Consider the following 13,613-nt stretch of genomic DNA (forward strand, 5'->3'; position numbering starts at 1 on the left):
TGCATAGTTTGCTGCTTGTCAATTTGTTTAATTATCAATTTAAACACAAGAACAATCTTTAGCTTTCAAAGGGAAATGGATTTTTATCTTTTCTTTTAATCTTTGCTTCTTACACCGCTTTCTGATGAGCTCACAGTCAAATGCCAAATGATTTTTTACCTAATTGCACTCTAAAAATGGAGTAGAGGTAAACATCAAAAGGAGCTGTTTCTCTATGGATGGACTAAGATAAGCTGTCCAGGTATGAATCTTGGATATCGCCTGCAGAATATTCCAGAATCCAGCAGCATCCTGCAGCACCTCTCCTGCAGGGATTGTGCTGTGGGTGAGGGTGGGGAGCCTTGAGGAGATACATTCTATTTAAGAAGTTAATTATTTGATGGTGTAGTCAGGGCAGCCAAGGCTGGGTCAAGATTTAAAGCTTTTGCTCTTTTCACTCTGAAGTACAGACAGTATTTTACAGTATTCCTATTTCCGTGAGTTTTAAAAACCTTTCAACTCATTTGCTTTAACAGCATCCTTGCAATACAGTCAATCAACGTTAACACCATTTTATCAAAGAAAACAACAGCAAGTGTGGTCTGGCTGTGGCCTCACTTTCTCTCTTTGAGTCCTTTGAGTGTGTCCCTCGTGACTTGGAAAGTATGTCCTTTTCTAGGGAGGCATATGGCCCAGTGCTTTTATAGACTTCTCTGTCTGGCCTCTCCCTCTGCAGAGGGAGAGCTCAGCCTGAGGGTGTTGCCAGCTCCCACCTTGAGCCTGGGAGTGAGCTGAGGAAGAGCCTCGTGGCTTTGCAGGTGTGTTCTAGGCTGTGGCCTCACTCTCTCTCTTTGAATCTTGTCATGGTGAGCTGGGACATCTAGGAGTGAGGTATGGGTGTGCCCATGACTCTGTAAATGTCTGTGTCCTGGTATCATACACATCATCCACAGGAGTGCATTAAAAGGACTGCGGCCAGCAGTTTGAGGGAGGTGACCCTCATCTCTACTCTCTCTGGTGAAGCCACATCTGGAGTACTGTGCTCAGTGCACGTTTGTGGGCTCCCCAGTTCAAGAGAGAGTCTAACAGAAGGCTGCAAAAATGGTTGAGGCCCAGAGCACCTCCTGATGAGAGAAGGCTGGGGGGAGGGTCTTATCACTGCTTCTAAAGTGCAGGCGTTAAGAGAATGGAGCTGGGCTCTTTTTGGTGGTGTGCAGCAAGAGGGACAAAACAATGGGCACAGAATGGAACATGGGAAGTCCCATCTGAGGAAAAGCTTCTTTACTGTGAAAGTAACAGATCACTGGGACAGGCTGCCCAGGGAAGTTGTGGAGTCTCCTTCTCCGGAGGTATTCAAAACCCCCCTGGATGTGGAGCCTGCTGCAGGGAACCTGTTTTAGCAGAGGGGTTGGGCTGGGGAATCTCCAGATGTCTCTTCCAACACCTACATTTCTGTGATTTTGTAATTCTGGATGGTAATAGGTATAACTTTTTTTTCCTGCTCTAATACTTGCAGGTGCTTGTACTGCCAGTGTCCCACAGGACTTGGTAACAAGCCCATCAACTTACTGTTTTTTGAGGAAGCTGGGAAATTTGTTCTCTTGATTATGCGAAAGATTCAGAATCTGATTTTTTTAGACAGATTTCCCACAGTATTTGTTTTTTTAACAGAAAGATTGGGCACTTGTGCTGGTAAGCAGGTTAGGTACCAAATTATGGATTTCAGCTGTTTTGACTGTGAAGGAGTACAACAAACACATTTTCCCTTCTTGCAAAATAACTTTTTAAAAACTGTTCTGTGATGATTTCATTGAACAAAAAAAAAAAGAAAAAAAAAAGGGAAGAAAGGAAAAACAGAGATAATAATTGAATGTAGATGTTCTTAACAAGTTATGGTTGAGCCCATTCCGCATTGTTCAGAAGAAAGGACTGATACATTTTCTCTTCCATGGATGCAAGATTTAGCATCAATTCATGCCCACTACAAAAGATCAGCTGAGATGGTGATGACAAAGTTGAGAGTCAAGGCCAGGTTGGATGGGGCCCTGGGCAGCCTGGTCTAGTATTAAATGTGGAGGTTGATGGCCCTACCTGTGGCGGGGAGGTTGGAGCTTCATGATTCTTGAGGTCCCTTCCAATCCGGACCATTCTATGATTCTGAGAATTTCTCTGGGTATCCTTCCCAAGTTCGGTCTGTGTGATTCTATGCTTTACGTTTTGTGGTGTTTGTGCAAGCATTCTGCTGTCTATCTAATGCAACACCTGGAGAGTGCCTCTCTACCAAAGTACTGTTGGTAGATACAGTAGATACAGCCCAGATACAGCTGGGCTGATACAGACTTGAGATACACTACAATCCAAAATAGGAATTACTGTTGGCCCACTTCACGCTTGTGCTGAAGACTGCTGGAGCACTCTGTGAAGGTCATCATTCACTGGGCAGGCATGCTTTCCCAGTGAGAACTGTGTGCAGTCATTTTGAATCTGGGTGATCAGGGTCCCCGTAACCCACATCTGCTTGTGTTCTCTTGTTTTGAGTGCTCCACATAAAGTTTTTCTCCCAGCTTGTGCCTTCCTTGTCTTAGTTGCTGTTGGGATGCTGCAGGCTTGGTTAATTTAGCTGTATCTACTTGTGACAATAAAAATGCCACCACATGCATTTTTGCAGAGAATTCAGGAAATGTCACGCTGCTCACTGAGCAGAAATCAGTGATGATGTCGTGAGACCCAGAAACATATTTTTTTGCTGCCTGAAATTTTCCTGTGTAATAGTATGTCCCTGATTTGACCTGCTGGCCTCAGTCCTTTTAATGCACTCTTGTGAATGATGCATATGATACCAGGACACAGACATTTACAGAGTCATGGGCACACCCACACTTCATTCCTAGATGTCCCAGCTCACCATGACAAGATTCAAAGAGAGAGAGTGAGGCCACAGCCCAGAACACACCTGCAAAGCCACGAGGCTCTTCCTCAGCTCACTCCCAGGCTCAAGGTGGGAGCTGGCAACACCCTCAGGCTGAGCTCTCCCTCTGCAGAGGGAGAGGCCAGACAGAGAAGTCTATAAAAGCACTGGGCCATATGCCTCCCTAGAAAAGGACATACTTTCCAAGTCACGAGGGACACACCAGACACTGATGCTGCCACAGGGGTCTGCATGCTCCTAGCTCAGCCTGGAGACTTCTGCATGAAAAGGCTTGGAAATGCTGCTGCAACTGTGCTCTGAGCAACAGGAGCTGCTCCTGTTTTATTTTCAGCATCTGCTGCTGAGCAGCTGCAGGGAACTTAGCCAGCACGCCACAGAAGGTTCCCTGGGTTCCCTCCTAGGAAGGAAGGCTGCACTACACCAAAGCCAAAGAGGGAAAATGGTAGTGAAAACAGGAAAACGTTTAAAAAATAAAAATAAAAAAAAAATTGGAAGGCAAGCATAAGGTTTAGAGAGAAGCTGGAACAGTTTCCTTCTGCTTCAGACAAATAAGAATAACATCATAATTCATCTTCTAACGAATATTCAGACCACTGTTTTGTTTGACCAATTACCATAATGTTATCTTAGAAGAAACACTTTTTTGAAGAACTTAATTGTATTGGTCCATTAACAGCTACAAGGAGCTGCTACCTCCTTCCTGGAAAAGAACAGAGAAAGAAACAAAAGATTGCATGAAAACAGCAGCAGCACTTTCCATCCTACTTCAAGGAAATGAAAAACTGCACCCTTGAGGCTTCCTGCTGCTGTTCAGCATTCATTTCAGGGAGCTGTCTGTTCCTAAGCCTCTCTTCTCCTCTCAAGTGGCCAGAAAGATCACAACGGATGGAGAAGTGCAAAAAGCAGCTCTGAATGCAGGAATGAGGGCTTTGCACCAGCAGAGAAATTGGCTGATTTGTAGTACCTTGTAATAGGAGAACTGGCCTTGAGGAACACAAATTAATGCTTGATATTCAGAATATTTTTAAGGAAATGGCTTGAAAATTTTATGTTTATGCAAAACAACTTGTTCTGATTGAAACATTATTTTTGTAAAATTCTCATATTGGCAAAAAATCAAAACATTATTACTTCTGTTCCAAATTGTAATAATAATCCACCCCTCCTTATTGTGGAATTGACATCGCACTGAAATATTACTTTCTCTTAGGCTCTGCATAAGAAGATATTGCAGGACATAACTTTTAAATTCACCAGACTTGCTATCATGGAACTCAAGCTCTACTTGCAAGCTGCTTCTAATATTGTATGTTCCCTATCACCAGGAGGACAGCTGTGTAAAAAGCCTGTGCCATGCTTACCTCCAAAAGAGGGTTTGCATCCTAAGACCCCCAACTCCTAAAATAAACACATTCATCTTCTCACTAATTTCACCCTGCCTGAAGTACTTACAATCACCAAAAGAGGAGCTGTCCATCTGAAGATCTGTGTCTGCTATCTAAATTGCTGATATGTTGCTGTAGGCTGTCTTAAACCAAAGACAACAGCAGCTTTTTGACAGTTTGGAATTTTTTATTCTTTGAAAATGGATGAGGCAAAGACTAAAGTTCTGTTTTATTCTGAGAAGGATATGGAGATGAACATTCTTCTCCTCCTCCTCACCACTCCCCTTCCTTGTCTGCACATATTTTGTAGGTAGCTTATTGCCAAGTACTTGCCACGACTGTCAAGGAGAAAACTGATTTAACCCCAGCTTCTGAAAGGTCTGGAAGGCATGCCCTGTAAGGAGAGGCTGAGGACACGTGGGTTGCCCAGTCTGGAGAAGGGAAAGTTGAGAAGCGGCTCTCTGCAGCTCTCTGAGGAGGGGAAATGGAGAGGGAGGTGCTGGGCTTTGCTCCTGGGAATTGATGGCAGGTCTGTGGGAACGGGTCAAAACTATGCCAAGGGAAGATGATAAACACTTCTTTACTGTGAGGGTGGTCAAACACCAGAACAGACTTTTTAGAGAGGTGACTGATGCCCCATAGCTGTCAGTGGCCAAGGGGAATTTGGAGAATGCCTTCAATCACATGCTTTAACTTTTGGTTAGTCTTGAAGTGGTCAGGCACTCAGACTTGATGGTCAGTGAAGATCCCTTCCAATCAAACTATTCCATTCCATTCCTCTCCATCACATCTCATCTCATTCTAATTTACTAAGACAGAATGAAAGCATTTTTATACCCATCTCATTGTGAAAACAAGACAGCTGGAAGAAACAGTTTTTTAATAACAAATCTCCAACATCATCACAACTGAAATCAGCTGCCAAGAAGGGCAAAGTCTCAAAGGAAGAGGTGGGTACTGAAAATAACTGGCATGAGATATGAATGGTTTCACCTTTCTTTCCCCATGAAGTTCTTCATGGTGCCAGAATATACAGGCAACAAGTACAGTCTGAAGACAGACAGACAGGACTGTAGGAATCTCTTTACTCTAGCAATAAAGAGACAGCATAATTTCCTACTTGAATTTGAGCATGCATGTTTTAGGGGACAAACTACTAAATACGAAATAAAATGTTTATTTACGAAGAAAAACAAGTTTGTCCTTTTTCAGGTGTAATTTATCATTAAAATCACCATTTCCCTTCTGCTTTGCAGCAAAGATGCTAATATCAACACACTCTGAGAATTAAAAATGAATAAGGCAGATGAAAGCATTTGACCTATCCTCAGTGGAACATTTGAGAGAAAAATGCATTTCAGAGAATGCAGTCAGGCATACATGATTTTAATTTATTTAACAGTGTCACTATGAGATTCGGGCATCTTCCCTTGCAGGAAACTCTCATTATCAGAGACTAAAAGGTTATCACCAGGAGCATTAAAAGACTTTTGTAATTCTGATGTATGATGATTAACTACCCAGCATAGCAGAAAAACAGGCTGGTCTCATTTATTTTGCCACTACAGTGCAGGGAAATGAACATACAGTGGTACCAAATCACAACAGCACATCTGGGACGTGTTGTAAAATACATGCATTCATTTTCCCCATGGCCTCTCTCACAGCCAAATGACGGAGACACAACAATATTCCATTACATTCATAAAGATGCTCCCTTTTGGCTTTCAAGCACTCTGACACCTCACATCTATGCTAAAATCAGGGCTAGGAGCCCTGTTCAGAGCTCTGCATGCCGGACTGCTCTTACAGATTGCTTGTGACTCATCTGAGTGTTTGTACTGACTCCTGGACTACTTTCCATGGCTTCAGAAAGGCTGTTAAGCAGAACTGAGAATGCTTCCTGGCTACTGCTGGGCTCCTATTCTTGTTAACAACTCCCCTCCTGTCATGAGGTATTAGAGAAAGGGCAATATGCATGCAGCACTCACTACCATAAATCTGCTTAGCCAAGCCAACCAATTCACTGTCAGAAAGTGAAGCAATAGTCTTGCGGAGAAAAAAAAAAGGACTGGCATTACCTTGTACTTATGTCAATTCTTCGTACTGGAGCTGCAGGTTGTCAGTGATTAGTCCCAAGAACAGAGTGCACAGAGTGAAAGTAGCTTAGCCCACAGTGAATGCATGCAAACTTCCTTTCTACGAAACACCAAAACAAAGCTGTGCTTTCTTTCTTTTGCTTTTTTTTTAATTATTTTTTTATTTTTTATTTTTTGGAGGGGGGGAGGAGGGAAGGAAAAGGGAGTGGGAAGGAGGCAGGGGAGACTACAATCATCACAGTATGAGTAGAAATGGCTGCACTTAGTCCTTTTATTGAAACCTCTGGGATGTTCAAGGTTGTTCAATTGCATCAAAAATCACTTCCTGGACTTACACTGCCTGAACAACAGGCAGCACCTACCCGGGCATAGTTGCAGATACACACAGTGTCTGACCAGCAATGCAATGCAGGAACAGTTCCAGGAACAGAGAATCTGAGCTCACCTTCCATCTCACTTACCAGCTTTTTATTAACTATCATTGCCAAAACTCAGTCTTCAGCAGAAAACTGAGTGGAAACAGGAATCAACTAAAGCAGAAGTTTGAAATCATCCTGCAAGGAGGGGGAAGTCTCTGAGAAAGAGATGGGTATGAGAAACAGAGTCAAGTTGCTCAGACAAAAACATTGTGCTGAGGACCTGTGAGCACAGAAAAAGATCCCTTTGACATCTGCTCTGTTGGGAATTAGCCTCAATACTAAGAAATTATACAGAAAATAGTTAAATAATATATTAATACTGCAACACAATAATATAAATAAAACATTAAATAACGTGTTAATATGCTATGAATGAAAAGAAAAATGTTTGTTTATCCAGGAAGCATGATCTATTGTCTCCTTCGAGGTTGTACACAGAGATCACAACAAGGCATGGAGCAAAGAGCTCCGCACTGATGCTGACCAAGTGGCACTGACCATTCTATAAATGAAGCAGTAGAGTCTGTTCAGCTTAACTCAAGGAGCAGAACTTACAACCTCAGATCCCATAATTTAGTGTGATTACTGTACCTCAGGACCAAAGCCGTAATCTCTGCTAGCAGAGTGCAAGACAGACTCACCAGTTCCACGCTGCTCTTTAACTGAAGTTCTCTGCACACAAAACCCTCATTTGATGTTCTCACCAATCTTTCACCTCCTGCTTAATAAAGGCTGAGGGAACTATGAAAATAGCATTGTTCAACTCTCCAAACCAGCTGTTCATAAGTAACTAGGAAAAAGTTACAGGGCCACTGATAGGAAAGAAATGTTGACCCAGCAGAGCAGAACCTGAAAGTTTTGCAGACAACTTTACCAGGAGACTTTAAAGAAGATCCAACTGAAAAAAGAGCAGTTTTAACAATGTATCACTGAAACAAGGGACAGTCCTCCTACTAACTCCAGTGTCACAGCATCCAGATACAACAGCATCACTCAAACTCACTTTAAAAGCACAGCCTGTGAAAGTTACTGTGAAGGTCACTAGGGAGAAATGTAGCATTTATTTTTTCATTTGCGAACCGTCTATCCCTGCAGCAACTGAGTTCCAATAGAGAAAACAACACTCTTACTGCAGAGGATTTTCATAAGCTCCTGACATAAATCATTTTGAAATCATCACTCATTTTCATAAAGTCTCTTTTGATAAAAACTGTGGACTCTTATGCAGATATCTTTCATGTTTCAAGTCCTGTGTTAAATTGTTTCATAAATTAATATTACTGCAGATATAAAATGAAATAGACTATGGTCCAGCAATTAGCCTCTCACAAGTAAATATATAATGGATGGTTTTAATTAAGTTTTAAAGCAAAGTTAAGAAATACTAAAGATTAAAAAAAAAGGAGAAAGAAAACAACATAAGAAAACAAAGGATGTAGTATGGTGGGAATTTATCCGTGTGATTACAGAAACTTGAAATACAAAGGAGGGAGCATTCATACTTTTCTCAATATTGAGCATCTCTCTGCTTGTCTAAGCCCCTTAAAGCCCTACAACAGTCCTCTTACTACAGCAGCAAATAATCCTGAACATGCTGCATCTCCTGCAAACGTTTTTCTCCTGCTTTATCCTGTTTTTTTTTTCTTTTTTTTTTTTTATTTCCAGTAATAGATCACTTTAGCATTCATGCTTCTCTGGAGCCCAGACAATTGACAACTAATCACTGAGGTGGACAAGCTATTGTAGCAGGCTTAACAAGCTCTACCACTCAATCTTACTTTGTGATTACCTCAGAATAATTACATCTGGAGGTAACTGATGAAGATCGTATTAGGCTAAGGCAAAGTAGAGACCAGTTAAGTGTAAATCAATTACAGCTGAAAAGAGAGGAAAGGGGACAGAGACATTACAGGACTATTGCTGTTATTTATGGAGCAGCAGTGGAGAATTCAAATAATTTCTTATACTTACAATAGCTGTCGGAGTCGAAGCCAGCACACAGTAGAGCACCAGAGGTGAAATGAAGCTCTCATCCTCTGTTCCAGGGTATGGTTTCATCAAATTGCCATCCTGACAGAAGAAACCTTGGATATGCACCTGAAAAGTATCGGTGCACTCGAAATAGTAGGCAAGCAGAACAGTCCCAGCCATGATGACAAGCTGAAAATACAGCATGGTGACATAGAGACATTAGTTGCTTTTTAACAGATGCAGCTATGCCTTCAAGCTACTCCAGTCCTGCAGACAATCCTCCCATCATCAACACCCCGACGGTCTTTGCAATGCTGGTGTGTGTGTGTGTGTGCATGTGCGTTTCTGCTTGCCGCTTTGCAACATCTGTTACATAAACCTTTTGGCAAATGACACTAATGAACGTCTCAGATAGAAGTGGGTCCGTAACGCAGCTTGTGGAGGGATGGGAGCTTCGACAGCTACTTCATCAAAGGGCATGTGAGTGTTAGGGGCGGCGGCGATCAATGAAAGCTAGCAGGATAAGAAGCAGCACTGCAGGAGCAGAAAGTAGCAAGCTAAAACCTGTGGGGAGCTGGAAGGGATTGTTACAGGGATAAAGAAAGCTAAAGCCAAAATGCTTCCATGCCGCTGCTGCAAGCCCACAATGGGGAATGCGTACTCTGCTCAACCAGAAGAGTCGTCTGTGGGTCAGATGAAGACTCATCCTGAGGTAAACCTGCCTCCAACCCCTCACCTTGCCCTTCAGCTGCTGCTTACCAGGAAAGCTTTAGGGGACTACTCAGTAATCCTGTCTCTCTAGACAGCTGGCTGGGATCACTCTGCCCTGTTTGCCTATCCCAGTCCATCACAACCGCCTCTGGAGGAGTCTCTGGCCTGAGTCTGGATCTTCACACTTACAAATATGAACCATAAAGAGGTCTTTTGTAGTTCACTGCTGACTAATTTTGCTACCGGGAAAAGCTCAACTATTTTGTACGCACTCACCATTATTCTATGCAATCCACATCAATCACAGAATCACAGAATCACAGAACGGCCAGGATTGGAAAGGACCTCAAGGATCATGAATCTACAACCCCCTGCCACAGGCAGGGTCACCAACCTCCACATTCAATACTAGACCAGGCTGCCCAGAGCCCCATCCAATCTGACCTCGAACACCTCCAGGGACGGGGCACCCACAACCTCTCTGGGCAGCCTGTTCCAGCACCTCACCACTCTCTCTGTAAAGAACTTCCCCCTGACATCCAACCTAAATCTCCCCTCCCTCAGCTTAAAACCATTTCCCCTTGTCCTGCAGTTATCTACACTTTCAAAGAGTTGTTTCCTCTCCTGTTTGTAGGCTCCCTTTAGGTACTGAAAGGTTGCAATGAGGTCACCCTGCAGCCTTCTTTTCTCCAGGCTGAACAAGCCCAGCTCCTTCAGTCTGTCCTCATATGGGAGGTGCTCCAGTCCCCTGATCATCCTCGTGGCTCTCCTCTGGACCCCCTCCAATAGCTCCCTGTCTTTCTTGTACTGGGGGCTCCAGATCTGGATACAGTACTCCAGATGGGGCCTCACAAAGTAGAGGGGGACAATCACCTCCCTGTCCCTGCTGGCCACCCATCTTCTGATGGAGCCCAGGATACCATTTCCCTTATGAGCTGCAAAGGCACACTGCTGGCTCATGTTAAGCTTTTCATCTTTCAAGACCCTGAGATCTTCTCTGCAGGGCTGCTCTCAAGGACTGCTCCTTCCAGTCTGTATGGATGCCTGGGATTCCTCCAGCCCAAGTGCAAATCCTTGCACTTTGCTGTGTTGAACCTCATTAGCTTCACCTGGGCCCACCTTTCCAGCCTGTCGAGGTCCTTCTGAATCCCTTCCTTCTACCGTGTCAACCGCACCACTCAGCTTGGTGTCATCAGCAAACTTGCTGAGGGTACACTCAATTCCATCATCAATATCATTGATAAAGATGTTGAAGAGCACTGGTCCCAAGACAGAACCCTGGGGGATGCTGTTCATTACCGGCCTCCACCTGGACATAGAGCCATTAATCACCACCCTCTGTCTGAAGCCTTTTAACCAGTTTCTTATCCATCGAGTGATCCACCCATCAAATCCACATCCCTCCAATTAGGAGATAAGGTGGGGGGCTATGTCATGGGCCTTGCTCAAGTCCAGGTAAATGACATTGGTTGCCTTTCCCTTGTCCACCAATGCCGTCACTCCATCATAGAAGGCCACCAGATTGGTCAAGCATGACCTTCCCCTAGTGAAGCCTGCTGGTTGTCTCGGATCACATGCTCATTCCTCATGTGATCAAGTATGTCATCCAGGATGATCTGTTCCATGATCTTCCCAGGCACAGAAGTGAGACTCACCGGCCTGTAGTTCCCAGGGTCCTCCTTGCTCCCACATCTCAAAACAGCCTCACCAAGGCTGTCACTAATCTAACCTCTTGCAATTAAATGAATACGCTAACTCATCATTCTTTTTCACTCTCTGACAGACTGCAAAAGAAACCTCATTTCAAAATCATCACTTATAAAAACAGTTAATATTGATCTGGGTATTACGACAATTAGAGGATCAAATTCACAGTGTCATTGTAGAAAGTAGATCCTCCTATCACTGTTACCAAAAACACAGAAGTTCCTTCACTGTACGTTAGGAAAAAAACAATACAAACAAATATGAAATACCAAACTCCAAAGTCTGTAACATTTTCCTTTCAAAAGATGTGTCTGAAAATTCCTTTACTTAGATATTACTGTAAGAACAGACCTTGTTTTGAAAAAAAATCTTACAAACTATTTGTGTACTCTTCTGACCTAACCTTGCAATGGGCTGTGACAGACAACAAAGAATATGTGGGCAGCTGTTGGACCAAAATTAAAAGAAGAAAAAAAGAAATCAGAAAAATCATTCATGAAAGTAGACCACAGAAACTCAGTATGGCTGAGGCCAGCAGGGTCTTCCAGGTTCATCAGTCCCAACCCCTGCTCCAGCATGGACACCCAAAGCAGTGTGACCATGTCCAGGTGGCCTTTGAAGACCTTCAAGAACTATCTGGGCAACCTCTGTGATATACTTAAGCAGACCAAAGTGAAGCCAAAACAGAATGCATCTGAACTCTCCACCATTCTTAACCCCCAAAATCAACAATATCATTTTGTACCCAGATTCTAAAGGCCATGACCAGAGATTAATTTCACCTCCTTGAAAATAAAGCATGGAATGTTTAATTTTCTTAGCACAATCAATTAACTGTATGGATTCAAACATCAGCTTCTGGTGATTGCAGAATTATGGCATCAACTGTAATTTCTATAGGCAAAGAACATAGCCTTGTTTAGAAGCTCAAGAAACCAGGAATCCACACAATTATTATCCATACATATTCTCTTTTCCCACTCTGATTTCTAGTATGAATGTAGTGCATAGAAGATTTTTGTTTTCATCTGATTATTCAGTAACTTTTAGATCACAAACAAACTCTGAAATTGCAGATGTACAGTCAGTACATGGCATCTTCTTCTCCTTCCCTGTGCACTTCTTCTGCACTTTTCCTGTGTCCAGTAGTGGGTCCTTTGAAGAAGACTGGACCATTGGAGAAGGCTGGAATCTTAAAAGACTTAGTTTGTGCATTTTGTCCTATGTGGTAGCTATCTCTAGAGGCGTGTGAGCAAATGTACTTTTTTACTTCATCTGGATCATGTCGAATGAACTGCTTGAGTATTTCATTTCTAAAACGTGTACCTGAAAAAGTCCTTTGTTTGCTCACCTTTTACTCTTCTATTCAAAACACAATACCTGCTGATGTGGACGTTTTTTCAAACAAGTGTAAAGCAAGATGCTATTATTTAAGTATTTCCCAGAGACATTTAGGGCATCCTAGTTGAGTCAGTGGGACATCCTATAAACAAACACAGTTCTGTAATTAAGGGATTAGAGGACGAGAATTTAATTCCCTCTGTGGCTACAAATTACCTGATCAACCAATTTTGTAAATTAATACCAGAGGAAGGCAGTGGCACTATCACTACTGCAGCTGATAAAGACATGAACACAATAGATTACCTGGGCATAGAGGTACTGAAGCTTAGTTCCAGCACTTCACACAACCAGGGCTGTCAGTAATAACCTGACTCATCCCTCCTATTCCAAATACATCTCCAGAAATGCTTCAGGTTACCAGTATATAAAATAAAATGAGGTAGGACATACAGAGATGGGTCAATGGGAGCTGCTTTTTCCCTTGCCACAGGAAAAGGGAGAAAACAAGCACTGAACTTCTACATCTTTGGATGGCACAGGAAAAACATATTTTTCAGGAAAAAAAAAGCTTTTTGAGTTTTTTTTTTTTTTTTTGGTTTTGGTTTTTTGTTTTGTTTTTGTTTTATGTGAGAGAAAGATTTCACTTATCCCAAAAGTACTCTCTAGCAGCAGTTGACCTTCCCAGTGCCACATGTTGCCTCAGTGCTGCATGAAAACACCTTCTGCATATAAAATGCCCCTCTACTTACTTATGTCAGTACTGATCTACAGCACAGACACCTCAATAATAAATCAAATCCTGTTCACAGTTTGGTTTCTGTGTTTTGATCTTTTGAAAAAAAGCAAATAAACAAGCAAATAAAAACATATCTGCAAAAACAGGTAACAATCCTGAGAATGCTGGACATCTCAAGGAAACAGCAACAGCAAAACAACCGAAATTAGACCTGCAGTTCAACACATCCTCCTGTGAACCCATGAAGACAGGGATTATATGAGGTACAGAAAATACAGACCAGTTATTTATGTTAATATGAGCAAAATTTTTGCTGTTCCTACAGTCAGGGAA

General features: G+C 42.6%; 1 protein-coding gene across 3 annotated transcripts in view; it reads right to left on the reverse strand.

Annotated features, from left to right (window-relative positions):
- The window catches only part of PLPPR1 (phospholipid phosphatase related 1), a 160,383-nt gene that overhangs the window by 24,699 nt on the left and 122,071 nt on the right, over nucleotides 1-13,613 (reverse strand). For 2 of the 3 annotated variants that reach the window (XM_085212869.1, XM_085212868.1), the window contains exon 3: nucleotides 8,783-8,971. The exons of the other annotated variant lie outside the window; for it this stretch is intronic. In XM_085212869.1, coding sequence (XP_085068995.1) covers nucleotides 8,783-8,971 — 189 coding nt within the window. The remainder of the gene's footprint in view (nucleotides 1-8,782; nucleotides 8,972-13,613) is intronic. 3 annotated transcript variants of the gene reach the window in all.

The sequence above is a fragment of the Meleagris gallopavo genome, chromosome Z (assembly GCF_905368555.1).
Source record: "Meleagris gallopavo chromosome Z, MGAL_WU_HG_1.1, whole genome shotgun sequence".
NCBI classification, from domain to species: domain Eukaryota; kingdom Metazoa; phylum Chordata; class Aves; order Galliformes; family Phasianidae; genus Meleagris; species Meleagris gallopavo.